The sequence below is a fragment of the Pteropus medius genome, unplaced genomic scaffold, assembly GCF_902729225.1.
Source record: "Pteropus medius unplaced genomic scaffold, Ma_sr-lr_union100, whole genome shotgun sequence".
Classification (NCBI taxonomy): Eukaryota; Metazoa; Chordata; class Mammalia; order Chiroptera; family Pteropodidae; genus Pteropus; species Pteropus medius.
The window spans coordinates 30,936,360-30,957,119 of NW_024351730.1; the positions used below are offsets into that span (position 1 = coordinate 30,936,360).

At 33.7% G+C, this 20,760-nt stretch overlaps 1 protein-coding gene across 11 annotated transcripts in view; it reads right to left on the minus strand.

Annotated features, from left to right (window-relative positions):
• The window catches only part of WDFY3 (WD repeat and FYVE domain containing 3), a 226,914-nt gene that overhangs the window by 90,794 nt on the left and 115,360 nt on the right, over positions 1-20,760 (minus strand). For 10 of the 11 annotated variants that reach the window (XM_039845642.1, XM_039845639.1, XM_039845634.1 and 7 more), the window contains 10 exons: positions 17,525-17,982; positions 15,959-16,042; positions 11,347-11,518; positions 10,293-10,507; positions 8,102-8,214; positions 5,642-5,873; positions 4,346-4,446; positions 3,981-4,199; positions 2,328-2,509; positions 237-468 (listed from right to left, as the gene is read on the minus strand). In XM_039845642.1, the coding sequence (XP_039701576.1) occupies positions 237-468; positions 2,328-2,509; positions 3,981-4,199; positions 4,346-4,446; positions 5,642-5,873; positions 8,102-8,214; positions 10,293-10,507; positions 11,347-11,518; positions 15,959-16,042; positions 17,525-17,982 (2,008 nt within the window). The remainder of the gene's footprint in view (positions 1-236; positions 469-2,327; positions 2,510-3,980; positions 4,200-4,345; positions 4,447-5,641; positions 5,874-8,101; positions 8,215-10,292; positions 10,508-11,346; positions 11,519-15,958; positions 16,043-17,524; positions 17,983-20,760) is intronic. The other variant, XM_039845638.1, reaches the window with a different exon arrangement.

Here is a 20,760-nt window from a genome sequence, read left to right on the forward strand (position 1 = left end):
AGAAAATTAGTAATCAGGCATGAAGACGAAAATCAGGAAAGCACAGTATGATCAGTGGATGAGAACATTTTGAATAGAAGTGAGTGGTCAATAGTATCATGTTGAAGAAAAGTAGAAAAGGCCCCCTTTTTTAGACAAACAATGTTTAAGCTTATACGCACACATGCATTTATTCATGCATCTACACTGCAGGAGTTAAGTTTTATACAACTTTAAGAAGATAGAATGTTACTCACATGGCATACATACAGCCTGAAAGCTTCCAACGTAATTTGGTCCTAGTTCATAAATGGTAGTAATACTTGGAGGCGGCAAAACTTCTTCCAAAAAATGCGTGGGTCCCAGGCGCCAAACCAATGAAGCAATTTGGCGTTGGGCAGGTGGAGTACCAATGTATGCATAGACTGTACTAACCACGGGTGGATTTGCAGAACCTGAACCACCAGGAGTACTGTGAACATAATGAAGCTATAAAGAAAACAAAAGCAAATATGTAAGATAGGACCAAAACAAAACAAAACAAACAAAAACCAACATTTCTCCAGGAAAATAAGCACTTTTTGTGTATATTTGTATTATCCCAAGGTTATACAACCTTACAAAATACAAAAGCAGCCAGGTTGAGAAACATGAGGGCAGGCCAAGATTCTGGAACATGATGTGGAAGCTGAAAATCTGTCACCCAACTCTCTAATACAGACAAACTATCTAATGCTAGAAAGGGCAATAATCAAATACAAGGATACTGTTATTGCCCAGATGATTTACATATCAAATAACAATGCTTCTATGAAATTTTAAGATTGATATAAAAACAGAGCTTTTCAACTGTGGAATTAAAACAATCTTAAAATTAGCTGCTACCTTCAATGTGAGTCTGTTAAAATTATTCATGAAGTCATTTATCATGAGTAAAATGCTAAAAAATATTAGAAAAATGAAGTTTATTATACTTATAATTTATTCTCACATATTTTAATCTCAATGTAAACCACATTCTCAGATATGAAATTACACTCCTGACAAGTAGCTTAAATTATCATTCAATTCGCTTACAGTAAATATAATCAGAGTATAAGAGACAATGAAATCAAGTGTCTTCTTGTACAGGCAGCGTCCATCACCTGATGGGATGAGGGACATTTCCCACTGATCATTTTGCTACAACAATGTCCACTGACTGCTTTGTCATAACACTGTCCTAGTTTCAGATGACATCGACTATTCCACGTATTAAAGTTCCTGATGTTAACAGTATGAATCTGAAGACTAACATGTGACCTCAAGTTGGGTTCACAGGACTCTGACATCTCACAGGCATGGTGATGATGATGATGTAAATATTTCAGTAATAAATCTACTACTTCTTGATTCTAGGAGCTGAGGACATTTTTATTTTTGATAATACTAAAAATAATTGAAGGACATACTAGAGAATCTACAAACCCATTTCAAATGCAATCATGTATACAAAGGAAATGAGTGTATTTTAAGGTTTATCATATTGAAACAGAATGTCAATAAAATATCATTCAGGAAGGGAATATATTCAAGGAAGCTTTTACTGTTAAAATCTGTTAAAAGAAACAGATTTTACTGTTTTTTTAAAATTTTAATTCACACGAAAGGACAAACTTTGCTTTTGTTGCTTCTTTCAAGTGATATCATAAAAATGCATACTATCTTTTAGAAGATGAAGAATTTTAAGAGCTTGATAGTTGAGTTCTGTAAAAATTAGCAGCATTTATCCTTATTCAAAAAAGAAAATTCTGATTCTTTACTGGTTACCTCAACTTCTTGCCTCTCCTCTGACTACTTAGGTCTAGCTATCTAGAGTAGTATTTATACACTCATTAATTCAACAAACAGTAATGGAACACCTACTATTATTATCAAGGATTAATCTCAGTGATCAGAAAACAAAGATGAATAAGTACAATTCCAGCTCTAAAGAAAAATAGAATCTACTGAACTGGATACAGTAATCACAACAAAGTGACAATGTGCTATGTTCATAGTTTATTTAGGCATTCTTCAACTGACTTGCTCTATCGTGAAAAAGCACTTAGCAGTCTGGCTCAAGTACTGACTCTTCACTGTTACTCTGTAATCCCTCCTTTCTATTCCGCTCTAATATAGTGATATAAATAGCCAGGCACATGACTCTAACATATTGCTCAAGTGGATACTGAAGCTCAATTTAAAATTAAAATAGCAATTTAAAAAATAATCCTGGGCACATATGCACAGACATGCACACACTCACTCCTGACCCCCCAAACTATCTTTTAAAGTAGGTTGAGCTTTCCAAGCACAGGTATGCTTACCTTCACAGTGTTAACAAGCTGTCCATCAATATAGAGGGCTGCAGTACTGTTTTTTAGCATGCCTTTGCTCATCACCAGAACCAGATGATGCCACTGCCCCTCAACTATAAGTTCTCCACATCGAAAGCGAGCACAGCATGGGAGAATCTCATAAAAAGAGGATTCTTCACTGAAATCATCAACTAAAGTAAAGAAGGGAAAGAAATAAAATCCTCAATATCATCCTCATTCTAACAATTATTCATATCTAGATCCTGACTTTATGTTAAAATAAAATGAAGACTTAAGTGAAAAAACCCAAACTATAGTAAGAAGTAAAATCTGAGATGTATTTTTGCTTTCTTCTGCTCAAGATACATGTAGTTAAAACTGAATAAAATTACAGTAGTTAATGAAATAAAAAATACAGAAAATTAAATAGAAAATAAAATAAAGTCACTTGAGACAACAAAAAGGGACTAGTTGATTATTACCTGTCATGGTCTGTTATAAATGGTTTTTTGAAATTCTAGTTTGACATGCCTTTGATTATAACATTGGTTAGAAAAAGAACTAGGGAAATTAAAAATTTTATTCTTGCTATATGCTCTGCTCCGTGATGTAAGAGGCAACTGTCTGTTTTTAGTTTGTGGTTGTATTGCTGTGGCCCTTGCCTGACAGTAGCTGGTAGTAAGGAGGTGACTTACAGCATACAAAAGTACAGTTGACCCAAGTTTTCTGCTTCACCAGACAACTCTGGTGATTTGCTAACATGCTGAAATCACTTTCTGATTCCAATCTGGCTTCTCTTTGCTACCCAGTATGTTGCCAGATTATGCTAAGAAATAATAAGTTAATATTAATTTAATCTTAATGTTAAGCTAATTAAATTAATTTACCTTTTCTAACCATTCAAGAAACAGCAGGAAAGCAGTGGAAATTGACATGTTAAAAACTCATTTGCCCCATTCCAAAAATTTTTTTAAGAGTTAATCTCTAACTATGTAACTTAAAGCAGACCTACCATTTTTGAGTATAAGCACATACAAGTAAATATCTTGAAAGTTGAAGTTTAAATTATATGCAGAAAGAACTACAAATAAAATATTAATTACTATTTTTGGAATCTTAAAATATCTTTACATACTGATGCCAAGATTATATTTTAAAATGACAACACAGAATATACATCTATTGATGAGCTAAGACTATTATAAAGGAGATTAGGGAATCAGGATTATTAAGTGGTCTGTATTAAGTCTTGAAGATAAGTGATGGATAAAGTAATTTAAATGTTATTATGTCTAGCACAGTGGCACATATGGTAGGCATGTACTCAATGAATATTCATTAGTGAAATGTAATTCACAGCCAATGAAGATCCTTACTAAAATGTATCAAACAAGCAACCTGCTTTCTTAGCAAAAGCTGTGATTTCTTGGCAAGTAGAGATGAACCCTTATTTTTAGGGACTCTCCACTGTTTTCTAAGTCTCTTTTAAAAGTACCTTAAAAGTCACTGGTAAACAATATTCCAGATTTCATATAACCTGTTCTAGTCTGTAATAATTTAAATTGGAAAAGAATGACCAGATAAACCTTAAAACATGAATATTAAAGTCAATGTAAAACTTTCAATGATCACAAGAAGCAAAAAGAAAAAACAGCGACTGACCATAGTTTTGCAGTAGTTCCTCTTTGGTGGAAACAATCAGAGATCGGTCTTTTGCTGACAGAACCATGGTAAGGCACACGTAATGCTGCTCAGAAGAATTTGCTCGGCGCACAACAGTCAGAAGTCTGACAGGGTGGTTATTCGGAGGAGCACTAAAATGTTCAATACAAAACCAGCTAGAGTAGCTTAAGCCAGAGGGAGGAGGAAAGACTCTTTCACCTAAAGTAAAAACAGGAAAATAACAATGACAGAGTTTGTGCTGACTCTTATTTACATTTTTAAAAAGCCAAAAAAAGAAATAAACTGTAGATGCAATATAATCTACTGCAAAAAAGACTCCCATAAACAAAGAAGGTAATATTTACCGGAACCAATGCCGCTGACCACGGCCCCATCGGTAAGACCTGTTGTGACGGCATTGTTTGTAGGGGCGTTATGAGGGGCCAAACTGGGCAGGAATAGGCAGCTATTGAAGGAAAGACAATGTACGTATTAGAAACCAACTGTTTTCTTCTGTTATCATTATATACTTACCACAGTGAAATAAATGGCCATTATTTAAGGGTAACTAGAGATAAGAGATGATTGAATAAATCTAGGTACCTAACAAAGTCCTTCCCTTCTTTTAATTATGTGAGAGTATTGAAAAATATATTTTAAAAATCTCCAACAGCATCATTTTAAATTTAAATTAAAAAAAAAATCAAAGTATAATGTGCATATGGTAAACGTTACCAACGTATAACCCTGTTCAAGACATGGGCACAATAATGGCACTGCCAAAAAACTCCTTGTGCCTCTGCCTGGTGAGTCACTCTTCTCTGTTACCATTGTTCTTATTAGTTTTGCCTATTCCCAAATACAGTTTAATCTATTGTTTGATAATAACTCATGGCAATCTTCTTAAAATACAATTTATAGTTTTAGAGCAATGCCTAAGAATCCCATAAACAACTAAGTACATATATAGATCTATTCTATTAGTATGTGTCCATTACAAAGCTGATGAACTTTATAAATTCTTCTAGATTCTCTCTATATTCTTTATTGTTGTTTCTGCTATGACAGCCTTTTCTGCCACTTGGAAGTATTTACTCATTTGATGTGATAGTCACTGAACATTTATAATGTATAAGATACTAAGCTAGTTAATTTGAAGGAAAGGATGATAATAAAACCCAAAGAGCTTTTAATCCAATTTTAATTTGCATATTATCTATAAATTTATTATACTAAATCAGGGGTTGGTAAACATTTTCTGGGGCGGGCCAGACCATAAATATCTTACGCTTTGCAGACCAGATAGTCTTCCAAGACTACTCAACTCTGCCATTCTAGCATGAAAGCAGTCACAGACACATAGATAAATGAGCGTGGCTTTGTTAAAATGAAACTGTTTATGAAAAAGTAAAATTTACAAAAAAGATTTGGACCATAGACCCTAGACTGATGACTCCAATATCATATCAATTTACTTAGCAAAATAAGAATTCGATCTAAAAATCTTAAAATAACCTGCTCAAAGAACTCAATACTTTGAAAATATATAGTATACAGTATATTTTAATCAAGCAGATTTAAAAACGAAGTTCTACTTGTCAAAGGCAAGTATGAGGCATAAAATGATACAATAAGGATTGACTATCTTGCAAATTCCTTACCCAAATCCTTCAAGGGATGTGTCAAATTCAACAAAAGCTGGAGTAACTGATGACCCGTGAAGTCTGATGTCATGTGGGGTTGTCATGGAGACCAGACACTTCACCCTGGTCAGGGGTACAGTACTTCCTTCTGCAGATTTTACCAGGCTCTTGCTTATCCGGTAATGATTATCTTCATGTAAGCTGAAAACATTATCGGAACCCAGACCTTCCATAGATGTGATCATACTACCTGTAAGTCAAAAAAAATTTCTTGGGAAAAATATCGCGTAGGTTTCTAAGATAACGACTTTACAAGGCTGATTTTTAAATACTGCTCTTCAGTTTCTATACAGAATAATTTTATTGGTAAACACTAAAGCTATTACTTAGTTTTAATGTACCTTATGTTCATTTTAAAACAAACAGCATGTTTCCTTTTTTACTTATTATTAAAGTAATAAATGCACTGTAGAAATGATAGAAACTACAGACTGCAGATAATAATAAAAATCACCAATAACCACTATCCAAGCCACTGTTACAATGTAATTTAGTCATAAATTGTAGCTAATGATATTTATAAAAACCAGATTATATTTATATTTCACAAAATTATTTATTATTTCTCTTTGAGGAAAGAAGGCAAAATATTCTAAAAGCATTATAACAGAAACAGGTGATCCTTCTTATGAAAAAAATCAGATAAATAACAGAAACTTACCAGTTCCATTTTCCCCCATTTAATTCTTCCCTTACCACTATTAAAATTAAATATGTGATCACAAAAGTACTTGAACTAAAAAATTCCTATATGCATGTAAATGATAATAATTTCAAGAATGAAAAGACAAACATTAAATAAACTGTTCTATTGTTCAGGAATGAATTACAAATGTAATAAAGAAAATATTCTCTCTCAAACTACATGAATGTAATAGTTTCCCTCTGAAATGTGTTACGCATTCGGGCAACCATAAAATATTTCAGTATTCTCTGAGAGAAAAGAACCATTCTTGTTTCTACTCTTTGCAAAGGACATCACAACTCAATTCCAAGGGACTGTGTAAAATACAAAATCAACAAAAAAATATATATATGTATCTAGAGGATATAATATTAACTGGTATAAAGAACTGCAATATTTTGTTTTCCATCAAAACTGTTGACTCAAAAGATCTTAGTTTCCAAAACACAGTATTCACTAATCGCTGATAATAATTTGCAGGAGAAAAAAATTCAGATTGAAATAATAGTTGAAGGTTGTTTAATATTTCTGATTTTCGCCTGAAAAAAGAAGGGGTCAAACTAAATGATCACTATGTCCTTTCAAAGCAGCAGTTCTACTTTTCCAAAGTTTTATCCTTTACTGCTTCACTAGTAATGGTCACTTCAATCCATCAAAACAGATGCCTTATCACTATGGCTAACAATGATACAAAATGAAGTGTAAAGTAAAAAACCAACAAAACCACAGAATTAACATCAGGAGGAAATCTAGTGCAACTGAGGCCTCTACTGAGAAGACCCTTTCTTCTCCCTGCCCCCGATAGCTTAGAGTGGATGGAATCTGTTGCCTCTCCATGGTCCATGCCAGACAGCAATGCATCCTGCTAGCCCCTCGCCATCACCATTCTATCAGCCTAATGTAAATACGCCTCCTTGGAGGCCCCTCAGCAGCAGCACTGTTGCACCCTCTCTATGCGATGGCCATTTATCCACTATTGCTGGCACTTTGTTCTCAGTCGTCTTCTCTGCACTGATCTTGTAGAGCACTGGGGGATGTCAAGGTCCACTTGAACCACGCACCTAACACTTCTGGTTTTGTGATCACCTTTCTGCCAATGAGCTTTGCCTCTACTTTACTCCACAATTTGGGCTAGTCCTTTTCTCTGCTTGTTTCACTGCTCCAATTATGGCTGCCACCATCCTGTCCCATTGCTTCAGTTCCTGTTCTCTCACTACATTTGCTTTTTGGCGGAGCCATTATTCTCCAGTCCAGCGATCTACCCTTTTCTTCCCAGCCTATCACTAGCTACTCGGCTCCACTTCTTTCCCTATACAGCCTATATTTCTTGGTGTATCTCTTCAACTACTTTTACCAGTATTTTTAATTTCCTGTCCATATCCTCCTGCAGCAGCTGTCCTGTAAACCCATGGACTGTTAATAATCCAATCAACCACTCTAATCCAGGCCATAAAGGCTACTTGAGAAAGGCAAAGTAATTATGGAGCCTCTGGGAAAGAAGTATTACCTCTCCAGGTAATTCTCATCTCCTCTGGATCTGGCTTATTCTTTCAATGATTCCTTCCCTACTCCATCAGTCAATCAACTAGATCTTGTGTTTCTCCATGTAAATAACAACAAACCCTTCTCTTTCCTTTCTTTCACAGTCAAGCTTCTTGAATAACATTCATCCCTCACATGATTTTCATTTATAAAATCAACCCCCCAAAAAAGAACTTCAAAAGTCAACTTACTTCGCATCTCTGGTTCGTAACTCAGTGAACTTGGTTTGTGGACCCTATATTGTTTTAGCAATTTTTTGTCCCAGGCACCACAATTTAATGGACTTGCTAAACGCAAAAACTCCCTAAAGAACAAACAAAGCAGAATTATTCCTTGATAAAGAATATTACATAAATAATAAACCAAACACACAAAAATGGGATTTAATGAATTATAACACTTTAATGAAAATATGAAACAATCCAAACAGTTATTTTAAAATACTATTCAATGTTAATTTTACATTTTAATCACCAAGCACTGAAAAGTGCACAGAATATTGTGAAGGACTAGAAAATGAAATATAAGCATGTTTTCCTGGAATGTGCTGTACTCTTTTCTAGTTTTTCATGTAGACTGTGATACATAATTAATTTATAACCTATAGCTTATCAGAACCTGGGTATCTGTGCCATCATATGACCTTGTCTTCTGAGAATTCACTGTAAAAAATTGAGCATGTCCAAATGGTTAATTCCCATTGCTTACTCTGTTTATCTAACTGGGTAGTATATATTATTTAGTAAAATACTAATATTGGGTAGGATATAGTCCGTCTCTTCCTCTCTACCTTTTTTTTTCCCCCTCTTTAATTCCCACCCCTGACTTGCACCCCTGACCTATGGATGTTGCCATTTTCCCCTTAAGAACTGGATCTCTGAAGGTGGGGCATCTCCTCCCACACACTCGCTGTGTGCACTGGGGACCTGGCACACCCAGGGTATGGTCCGTGGCTCCACCTGGGGCGCGAAACCAGGACCTTCTGCATGTAAAGCAGACGTGCTAACCACTACATTATGTAGTCTGTCTCTGTCTCTCTGTCTCTGTCTCTCTCCATCTCTCTCCTTTAAAGTAGCAGATTATCAAAAAATATCAGGGGGAAATCCCCATGCTATTTTCAATATTTTAGGATTCTGAACATATCCATAAGAAGATGGATGAAGTGAGTAGGAACTGTCTCATTCATCTGGGTATTATCAAGGCCTAGCACAGTCCCTGGTACAACATTGTTTAACAAACATTTACCACATGGGTTTTTCTTAATCCATCATTAGTTTGGAGTCAGTTAAAAAATATAAATTATAATCATGTCCAACCATTTTTAAGAAAGTTCCTAAAAGTTTTATGAGAAAGCAGTACTTTGACAGCAGAAAACAATTATCTTATAAAGAGTGCTGCTTATATTCTAAAAGTGACAAAATATGAGTGCATTTTTGTTAGAAAGGATTGATGACTTATACATTAAATCTGTTTGGTTAGGTAATTTTAGAAAAAATATTTTAAAAAATGTTCTCTCATCTTTAAAACACAAAGCATTGTTTTTCTTCCATTAAAATGTTATTAAAAAAAATATATATTTCTTGAATGTTAAACTGTGGAAGGTATATCCATACTATGGGATACTACTGGCAATAAACTATTGATATGTAACAATTTAGATGCATCTTAAAGGCACTGTAATCACATATTATATGACTTTATTTATATAACATTTTCAAAGGGACGAAATTATGAAGATGGAGAACAGATTAGTGGTTTGTGGGGGTTAGGGGAGTTGCTGTGACAATAATGGGGTGGCACTACGGAGATCTTTGTGACATCTTGATTGTGAGGTGGTTACATAAATCTACATGTGATAAATAATAGAGAACGATAGCAAACATGGATACGTTGTACTAATGCCAGTTTCTTGGTTTTGATGTTACACTATAGTTACATAAGATGTAACGGATGGAGGAAATTAGATGAAGGGTATACAGAATTTCTCTGACCCATTTTTACAACTTTCTGTGAATCCATAATTATTTTAAAATAAAAAAAGTTTAAAAAGTATTTCTTAAAAGTTCTCACATATAAAGTTCTTAAATATAAAGTAGATGCAAGTCATAAATATAACATAACTTTATTTTTAAAGGAAAGTGAGAGTTTGATGGATTCAGATGGAACAAATAACCATGATAGAAACATTCTGTTTACTAGTAACTAGATTTATGTTTCTAAGTGCTATATTTTGAGCATTTTGCCCATTTTTGTTGTGCTTTAGCTTTGTCCACAGCTACTTGAATATATGTCTATGAAAGGAAGAACTCTTGCATATAAAGACACTAGGAACTACCATTACTGATTGCGGCTAATTCAAATGTGAAAAACAGAACTACTGACCTCAGCACCATTGGCTCCAGAGCCTGAGAGGCTAATCGTTCAAACATCCGCTGGAGGGGCGGGTGCAGTGAGTGGTCCTCATCAGCTAGTGCAGCACTGCACCGCTGCAGCAGTCGTGCATGAAGACTAGCTTCACACATGACCTGCTGGTTTCTTTCTGTATGCACCAGGGATTGTAAAATATTTGCCACGGCAAGTTGAAGGTCCAAAGCATGCTAAAGTTAACAAAGAAATCCATGCCACCGGGGTGTTCTTAGTAAGATAGGTGATATTTCTTTCCACATGAAGCACACCTTCTAATATGAGGTCTCTACATGCTTCAAATTACATTGAGATGAATTAAGTAGCTGGTTTAGAGTGATATATAGCAACTCCAAAACAGGGCTAGACAGACATTTGCTATCCTCATTTTGCTAGTATAGCCAGCTGGACTCCGTTCTCTTCCAAGTCTTTTGTATTACATGAATAAATAACTAATTGTATTTTTAATTTTGTAGAAATTGTGGTTGTAAAGTCTTTTTCATGGTGGGTAAATACCCAGTTTAAAAGAAGGTCTATTGTTTACATTTGTGTCACTTTTAGGCCTTAGAGGCCATATGTTTTAACAAAATAATCACCCAAACTCCAGTTTACCCAAAATCTTGAGCTACAAGTCAAAACAGAAAAATGGCCTCAAAGTGGTATCTTGAGTCATTTTTCTTTCTGCACTACTTATTAACCTTTTCCACTGCTGAGCAGGATTTACGAGGAGAAAAAGAATTATTTTTGCACCAGAATAACCATCTTGGCTGCATTTGTAACAAATGAATTATATTCTAAAACATTCATATCTACCATTCATTAAGAAAATTAATAAAAATTAACTTATAAACTAATGAAAATTAATAGAAACACCTATTTTTTATATTTTTTTCCTTTACCTACTTTTGTATGTGATATGAAATGGTTTCATATCACTTACCATCCTTCCTGACCCCACTCCCTTGCTCATGCAGTCACACTTACATCCTTTCACTCATTAAAGATGGGGAGGAACTAACACATGCAAGCTTACTTCTGGCTGTGTCACTGACCCAACAGAGGCCAGGAGGTCCAACATAGCAAGCATGGCTCCAGGATGGATGATGACGGCATCAGAACTCTGGAGAGATGAAGTTGCCACAAGTAGTTTCAGGTCATTTTTAGGAGGGTAAATGGGGGGAGTTGGAACAAAATGATGCGCATGCCTATAAAAAAATAAAAATAAGAAGAAGAAGGGTGAATCGGTATTTATTCTCAATCACGTTCTCTGTTTATTTTCTTCATCTTTGTTACCTTTATCCATTGATAAGCAAAAAGCCTTGTAAATCAAGGTTGGGTTACAAAACACCTGAGGTTTAGGATAAAAAGGCTATATATTATCAATTCTTAGTGAGTTCCATATAGGCAATTTAACTAGCAATTCTTCTAGGCTCTTATGTGTCTTTACCATTACTATTTGGGTTGTTTGGATTGTTTGGCACACGACGACTATGGTAAACACTGTTATATGGTATATCTGAAAGTTGCTAAGAGAGTAGATCCTAAAAGTTCTCATTACAAGGAAAACCTTTTATTCTTATAAAAGATGGATTTTAACTAAACTTTTTGTAGTAGATCATTACACGATATATGTAAGTCAAGTCTTTATGCTGTATACCTTAAAATTATACAGTGCTGTATGTCAATTATATCTTAATAAAATTGAAAGAAAAGAAAAGAATGGTACCTATACCAGAATATATAAATAGGTGAAATCATAGCTCTAGGAAAGATGATAGTTCTGATAATATGTGATGAGAGCGCAGGTTAAACTAAATCCCTCAATGAGATTGTTTTCTCTTTTAAAATTATCTATGTGCTTTTAACCTTGCGTTAAACCATGGGTAACATAATCAAGAATTAGTAAGATCAAAATGGCCTACTCCGTAACTGGGTCAACTGAGTCGGAGTTGGCTCTGAATCTTAGTTACCCGGCAATAAATATATTAAGCATGCAGGGAGTTTTCCTTTAGCTTAATTGGAACCAAATTTACCTTCTTTTACATTACCCCCCCACCACTGAAAATATTCATAATTTTTAGAAACCAGAGAAGGCATATTTTATGTAACAAGCTTATATGAGTTAGAAAGCCTAGCCATGTCCTGAACAGACATTTCTTCTTATCAATGATCTGTATTTCACACTATTCTTCTACAATTCATGAGTTTTGCACATTTTGTATCTTGGCACTAGGAAACAGATGCTTGTGGCTTCAGCCTATGAGAGCTCTTTGTTCCAATGAATCAGTTTCAGCATAATTTGTCTAACGCTGAGCTCTGTCACCAAGAGCAGCGCAGTTCCAGCTCTCTGGCACAAGAGCAGCTTGGGAAACAGATGCTGTAAGTCAGTGATTTAGAAGCAAAGAATTGGCGCTGCCATGTTTTTCTTTTTTCTTTTTTAAGTACCATTCTCTTTTTTAACAGAGATTCTAGGAAAGTATTCAGCTTCACTTATAAAAAAGCGCATGGGTTCTCTTAGCTTATTTAAAGTCAGCATATTCTTCACCCACTCATTTTTTCACTCCCTGTTTTTATACTGATTTTGTTCAGAAAGATTTAATTCCTAAACTTACTAAGATTTCTAAATGTTTATTACCAATAGCTATCTTCCTCCTATATGTTGCTCCCTTTAGTCTTTAAGATATTTTGACTCTTCAAGAAAAAAAAGATCCATAATTCCTCTACAGTGTAACAGGAATTCTCAAGTCTTAAGAAATTTCCTAAAAACTGTTTTCATTACACACAAATGACCTAAATTTTAGGGGGGAAAAAAAAAAACTCACAGATTTTAATTGTGTATTTCAGTTACAAAATTATTTGAGTTGCCACATTTAATGCAGATTTGAACTTAAATTATGGACATACCCAGGTGAAGCCTTTATGTCTTTGGAATCTGAACTCTTTCATAATATATATTTATTATAGTAGTAGGCTTTTAAAAAAATATCTTATATAAGGAAACAATATTGATATAGGAATTACACTGATTCTTCTCAAATGACAAAAATATTGCAAACATTGTAGAAATCTAAAACATGATATTTATTAACTAAAATTAGGTCTATTTTAATAGGCGATATGTAACATTAATTCTTACTAAGTCACTTAGGTATCACCATAGGTATTACCATCATTTCGAAATTTGGAGATCATGGTATGCTTATTAAATGGATAATTCCCAAGCAAGACTTAACCATTTGCAAAGATAGAATAAAATGACATTTCAAAATTTTTATGTTGCAGTTTCTTTTAAAATTTATAGAAATTGCTACTTCATATTTCAATCTAAATTCACACATATAGTTAAAACTTATTTACCTCTTTAGGAAATATATACTTATTTAAATTCTGAATTTGCTTTGCCTTATCATCAAGTGTGTATAGGCACAACTAATGTATATCATGTTTGAATGATAACTAGTACTTGCCACCTTCTTCTCCATGGCTTATATATTCTGAAAAGTATTGGTTGTTATTTTGTATTTTGTTTTCACTTTCTCTAATTCTGATTAAACACTGTTCAGCTATAATCCCATTCCATGATTCCTTCTGAATAATGAATAATAATGAAAAAGTTATGAGTTTTAGTTTTCAAAATATGAAGTTTTCTAGTTCTTTTTCCAATTCTTAAAATAATTAGAGAAGACTCTCCAGGATTTTACATTCCAGACAAGTGTCAAAAGTTCAACACTTTCTTAGTACCTGAATACTCCACAAGCCATAAAAAGTAAAAATGCTGGTTTCTCCTTTTGCCAACAGAAACAAAATGTTTTGCCACAAGAAATAGATGCCCACGAGCTGATGTAATTTGCTGAGATGTTCTCGAGATGTTCTAATTTTGAAAGTTACTATATTTGTATTTGTGAAAAACATTGTCTTCCTTATTAGCTTATAATTTTTAACTACTGAGCAAAGTGTATGCATCCTGGTAGAGTGGCAACCTGACAATGTCAACATGGGTCTTATTACTAGCATGGTACTGGAAGCTTCCTTAAAGTAACATTAATCTGTAAACTTGGTTAGAATTCTCACAGATAAGTTTCATCTAGGATGATGACTCAATGACAGTTTCCCCTTAATTCAAAAACATGGCATCCTTACAGGTAGCTCTGTTGCAAATGATACAAAAATGTTTTTGATCTAAGGCCTTAAGTAACTATGATATGAAATAAAATGTTTTCTCTTTGTCAAATTTCCATTTAAATAAATGCTAAGTTCTAATGGATTTCTTTTTTTAATGTGTTCCTTCAATGTGTGAATTTCTATTAAAAGTATTTTGTAGTTCCTGGTTAATAGTTAAAAAGGGTTAAATATTTTTAAATACAGTACTTTTTAAGACTACCATTTATGATAGAGTCATAAATGTAATTTTTTAATAAATAAAACTATCTGGCAATCGAAACTATTTTCCTAATGTCCAGTTTTGTGGAATAGTGAGCATATATGAATCTTTAGACACAAAGAATACATTTTACCTCATTCGTTTTAGCAAAAGAAAAAAAAGGTCAACTCAAATCGTTTTTATGGTCTCTTGAATTAAGAACTACTCTTAAAAAAAAAAAAAACCCAAAATAGCAGTTTTTAAATTCAAAGATGTTCCACAATAAATTTATTTAAAACTATTCTCAACTATGCTATGATTTACTGGAAAAAAATGAGCTATAAACTCCAATGTAAATTTAAGAGAAAAAGGAAAATGTAAGTCCATATACCTAATGAATATTACCATTGAAATATATTAAAACACAGAATCTGTAATAAATATTTTGTATAAAAGCTCCAATTATATTCAAGTTTTAAAATCTGAACAACAGAAATAAACTTAAACTACATGGCAAAACCTTAGGGTTCATTTTTAAAAAGCCAGAATGGAAGAATATTAATGTAAGACTTAAGGACTTATACCTGTTGTCATGGAGAAAATGGGGAAGGAAGAATATACGGTGCCAACTGTATGGACTATGATCATTTTAAGTACAGGATGCAAATGGAATCTTAAATGGATCTTAATTGTACTACTGTCAATCAACTGTTGGTTCTTTATACCATATGCTTTATATATGAGGTAGACCAGGTCAGCTTAGAAAGAACCAGTGAAAGCAAGAGCTAGGGTAGGTTTTTTATTTACTCTTGCAAAGTGTAGCTGTGACAAATCTCCGTAACATATCATATTTCAACTGGTTGAACCTATTGAGAAAATACACATTTCCTTGCCAGTGCTGTGATATTCATTTTAGAGTAACAACAAAAAAACAAAGAATGATTCCAAGGCACGTTTAAATTAAAAGCAAAGCACTCTACTTAAAGAGGCACTAAGTCCTCATTTCTAAATGAATTTTAATAAAAGATGCTAGCTCTAAAAGCAAAATGAATATTTTAGTCTAAATCATAGAGGTGGATGACAAAATTCTACATGTCCTTCATATCTTCATAGCATCGACACATTTTACTCTCAAAAATATACTCAGAAGTTGACAATTTTAAAACCTAAAAAAAAAATAATTTGAAGTTACAAAGCACAATCACCACATTAACGTATAATTAAGTACAGAAGGAAAAAAAAAACCCACACAAATAAAGATTGACTTCTATTATAAGATCAGTACCTTTTCCTGGACAAAGCTGGTGTACCCCAAGGAGAGGGGAGAGAAGACTCACTTGTCAGGCAAGGAGGGATCTGTTCTGCACGACTACAGACAACAAAACAGACAGGGTGGTTTAGAGAGGTTAGAAGAGAACACCAGGTTGGCAGCTGGTTAGTTTCACAAGAAATACCAGTAAAAGTTAAATAAGAAACATCCTCCATACTCAGGAAGAACAAAGAACAAGACTATAACACATGCACTGAGGCAAACAGAAGAGCATGCTTAAGGCTGATGTTTATCCATTAATGTTAACATTTAACACGTTTGTTAAACAGAGTGCTGTAAGCCCTGTTTTTGACAAAACAAAGTAAAAATGAGGTATACTAACTAGGATAAGTAGAAAACAAGGGAAAAGAGGTTGAATCTAAAATAATTTCAACTTAAAATAACTCGCTCCATGAATATTACACTATCCCATGTTTCCTATATGTTAATATCAATGCATTTTTATTTTTAAAATGGAAAAAAAATTAGAATACAATTTCTCTTATATCATTTTTATTTTCTTATCTAAATATTAAGGTCTAAAAATATTAAGAAGCAAGAAACTCTCATTAGGTATTTCAAAGTAGATATTTCGGTATAAAAAATATAAAACCTAATAGAAGCTCTAGCCAACAGTTACTTGCTTCATTTATGGGGGCAATATAGAAATGATTAACTTACTTTATGAAATAAAACCATGGTAACTTTTAAGTGATAATGCAAAAAAAAATTTTTTTAAGTGGCAATGATTGGGATACATCAGCAGCATGATCACTCTTACATTACTTTCAAAGTGAGAACTTAACTGAAAACACAGTGAAAAACTGAAAGTAAGTGATTTAAGTGGCACTTCTACGATTGATCTTCCTTAGAATTCTGGATTCCCCTCACTATAGATTTTATCACAATACATCATAATTGTTTATTTATATATCTGTATCTAAGCTAAAGGATGGCCATGATCAAAGTAGTATTGTGCTGAGCTAAGCCTTCAATGCCTAGCACAATGCCTTGGCACACAGTAGGTGCTCAGTAAGTACTTGTTTAATAAAGAATGAGTAACTGAGTTTATATTATCTCGATATGGACTCTTGAACTATCAGTGACTCTTTGAGCGCTATTGTCATTTTTCGAGGATTATGGTGAGAATAGATCATCTTTCTGAAAATAAATATAATCATAACTATGCTGTCCTGGTAACTATCATCATTAAGTCTGGATGTACCTAATGCTGTTGGGAATAGAGAAAAAAAGAAAACGACAGTAAACATCACCATTAAAGTAAACTTCGTAGAAACTGTTCCATTAAGTGCTTCAAAAGTTAACTGACCCTGGATGTACAAATAATACCCAGATGTCCATGGTGAAAAACCTAACATCAAAGCAATAGTAATTTCACAAACAAATTGATAGACAAGCAAATAAGAGAGAAGCTTCAACCGTTTTCATTTTCTTTCAGGTTAGCTTATAATTCAAGCCTTAATGTTGAAGTCATACATAATATATATAACCTTTAATTTGGAGCACAGAGCAGAGCCATACCTGTCAAAAGAATCTGTGGCTACTTTGTAGAGATAAATAAAGAGTTTACTGCAGTGCCGTAAAGTGGGTGACACTGAGTCCATCGAGATTACATCTTCCTCTAGAAGTCTTTGAAATGGCTGTGTATTTGAAGGAAAGACATTCATGGGGCTTATTTTTCTTAGGTCTGAGAAACATCCAAGAAATCGAACGGCATCTGCCAACTTCTCATACTGAATCTCTGTTTTGAAGAAATGAGAGTTGGCTGGCTCATAGCGCATTGCTGCAGTCAATGTGTAGAACACAGTGCGGAGAAGTTCAAACACTTGATTCTGGTTCACTTTCTCCCAGCCATTCTTGGGTGGCGAGCTCAAAGATCTCTCCATAGCAACAAGCAAGGATGTTATGTATACAAATCCTCCAACTTTCCTAAAAACTGTTCTTGAACGATGGCTTTCTCGAAGGACTGACAGGAGGGCCTATGGTAGACAAAAAAAAAAAAAAAAAAAACATAATTCAAATTAAAAAACAAAACAAAACAAAACACCATTTACGAATGTCCAAGGAGTATAATACCATTCTGTGAACGTCGATATAAATGTTTCTGTCATACGCCCAATAAACAGTCCTATGAAGCATAACAAATATTTTGCTAATTAAAACATGCCATAATAAAAACAAAAGGTAATTTTAGGAAACACTATCACATATTCCTTTTGATAGAATAAGGCTATATCCAAATTCTGGCTGAAAAGCTTTCCCTATGTCTTTGATGGATAATGACATCAATGAATTAAGTAATTTTTACAAAGTAATTTTATTAAATAAGTAAAATATATAATCTAGTATAATTTTACACCATCATGAAAACTTATGACGATGCGTGTATACAAACTGATTTATTCTAGAAAATATCAGACAGATGGTCAGGGCAGCCAAGACCTGAAGTATTTCAATTCATATAAAGTCACCATATACTGTTGCTTTGGAAAGAGGAGTCAATTCACAGTTCTTAGCAGATACTCCTTCTTGCAAAGTGAATTTGAGCTCAAGGGTCCAAAGCCCGGCTCTCCCAGAACTGCTCTAAGTGGTAACAAATAAAACCTGAAGGCCAAATAAGTCAAACAACCTTTATCAGTTATGTTCTGAACTGTCATACTTTAACTTAGTTTATTATTAAAAATAACACTTTATAAAATTACCTAACATTTTTATGGGGCACCACTTACTGGGTATTAGACACTTACTTTAAGTGTTTTTATGAATTAGTTTTTTTCATTCTCTCAATAATCCTGTATTGGGCACTAGTATTATTCCTACTTTGTGCATGAGGAATTGAAGCCCAAAGTGGTAAAATAACTTGCCAAAAGGCTGTACAGCTTACACAATGGCAAAGGCAGGATTCAAACCCAGGCAGTCTGACTGTCCTACTTATACATTTAACTATGACCTTACTACCCCAAACAGCAATTTGAAATCTGTTTGCAGATAAATGGGCTTTTCCCCCTGTTTCAGCAACTGGAACACCATGGGTATCCAGTATTACTCCAGGCAATTTATAGTCATTACAAATGAGAAGACCATTTTATCAATACATCTCATACATTTCTAATAGTATTTGAAGGGAAAGGCTACATATAATCACTTTTTTGAAATATACTGCTTCAGAAATTATAAAGATTTCACTGTACGTAGCTATATTTTATTATTGTAAAAGATAGGAAATATGCAATCTGTATGTGTAAGTAAAATTTTAAAGTACAATGTACTCTTACCATTATTCTGTAACCAATACACTTCCATTTTAACAGGATTTGGTAATAATATAGTTTCCATATCTTGCCAAATTTAATACATTGTACTTATACTTGCAATATCAACTCATATTAACACAAGACTTCATAGCTTTTAAAAATATATATATAATAACTTGGTTTGAAAATTAAATGTGAGGGCTAGAGTCAGTTATGCTTGGGTTGAAATTCTGACTCCAACATTAAAAAGCATTTTATCAAGGTCAGTTAACCTTTCTGTGCCAGAGTTTCCCTATGTGAAAACGAGACAATAATAATAACTTACTTCACAGGAAATACATGAAAAATTCTTAGCAAAGTGCCTGGCATATAAGCTCATCACCACCATCATCATCAAAAACAAATTGGGGGAAACCAAGTATTATTTTATATATGAGGAAAGGTGAGTTCAGAGATAAATAAGTACAAAATCATGTCACTGGATAGAATTATGATAGAGGCTAGAAAAACACTGCTTATTAATCTTTGGTCTAATACTCTACATTATGTACTTTTAGATAAGTCTACCCCCTACCACCTCAGAATGGGAATCCTAAGTATTTGAAAAATTTCAAATAGCATGAATAATTTAATATCCTGCTTACATCAATAACTAATGTAACTATTGATATGAAGCAAACACTAAAGTTACAATCAGATATAGGTGCTAGTTAGACAAAATCATCGGCTGCACTTGAAACCTAAAAACTTTTATTAACCAATGTCATCCCAATAAATTTAATTTAAAAAAGACAAAAAAACCCATCAGCTACATAAATATAATGCATTAATATACCTACAGCTAGCTGCATAAATATAATGCATACTATTCAAATTTGTGGATCAGAATTATAAAATACTACATGTCATGGAATGTTGGGTTTGTGCACAAATAATTACAAATTAAATTACAAAGGTCTGTGGTTGTGTCAATTGAATGGAGGCAATGAGAAGCAGTTTTGAATGTAGCAAAAACGAAATCTGAAATTGGGATCTTCCAAATCCTCCTTGCTATCGCCCAACACTATTTCATGCCCTCACGGCAGTGGAATGCAGGAGCCAGCTCATGCTGGCTCTGGAGAGCCAACTGTTATATTTTTGGAATTCTGCATGCCAGTTATTAAAACACAACCACTAAAAATTAAGTTCAACAAATTTACAACTAAGTAAGTTATTTTAACACAAAAGTAGTAAATATTCAAAACATCACTTTCTAGCTATTTTCTACATTTTACTATTATCTGTGCTACTGTACATCTCTTCTCAATCTACATTAACACATTAGTTTCCTGAAACAGGTCACAGTGGGAGTATTTCTACCATGGAAATCAGTAAGTGCAACACATGAGGACCCCTGTGCTGCCTTCCATCTGAGAGTCAGTTATTACCATTTATCAGAACAATACCGCCTTAAAATTAGAGGTCAGCTAATTACCTCTTGTTGGCTTCATCTACCAATATTCT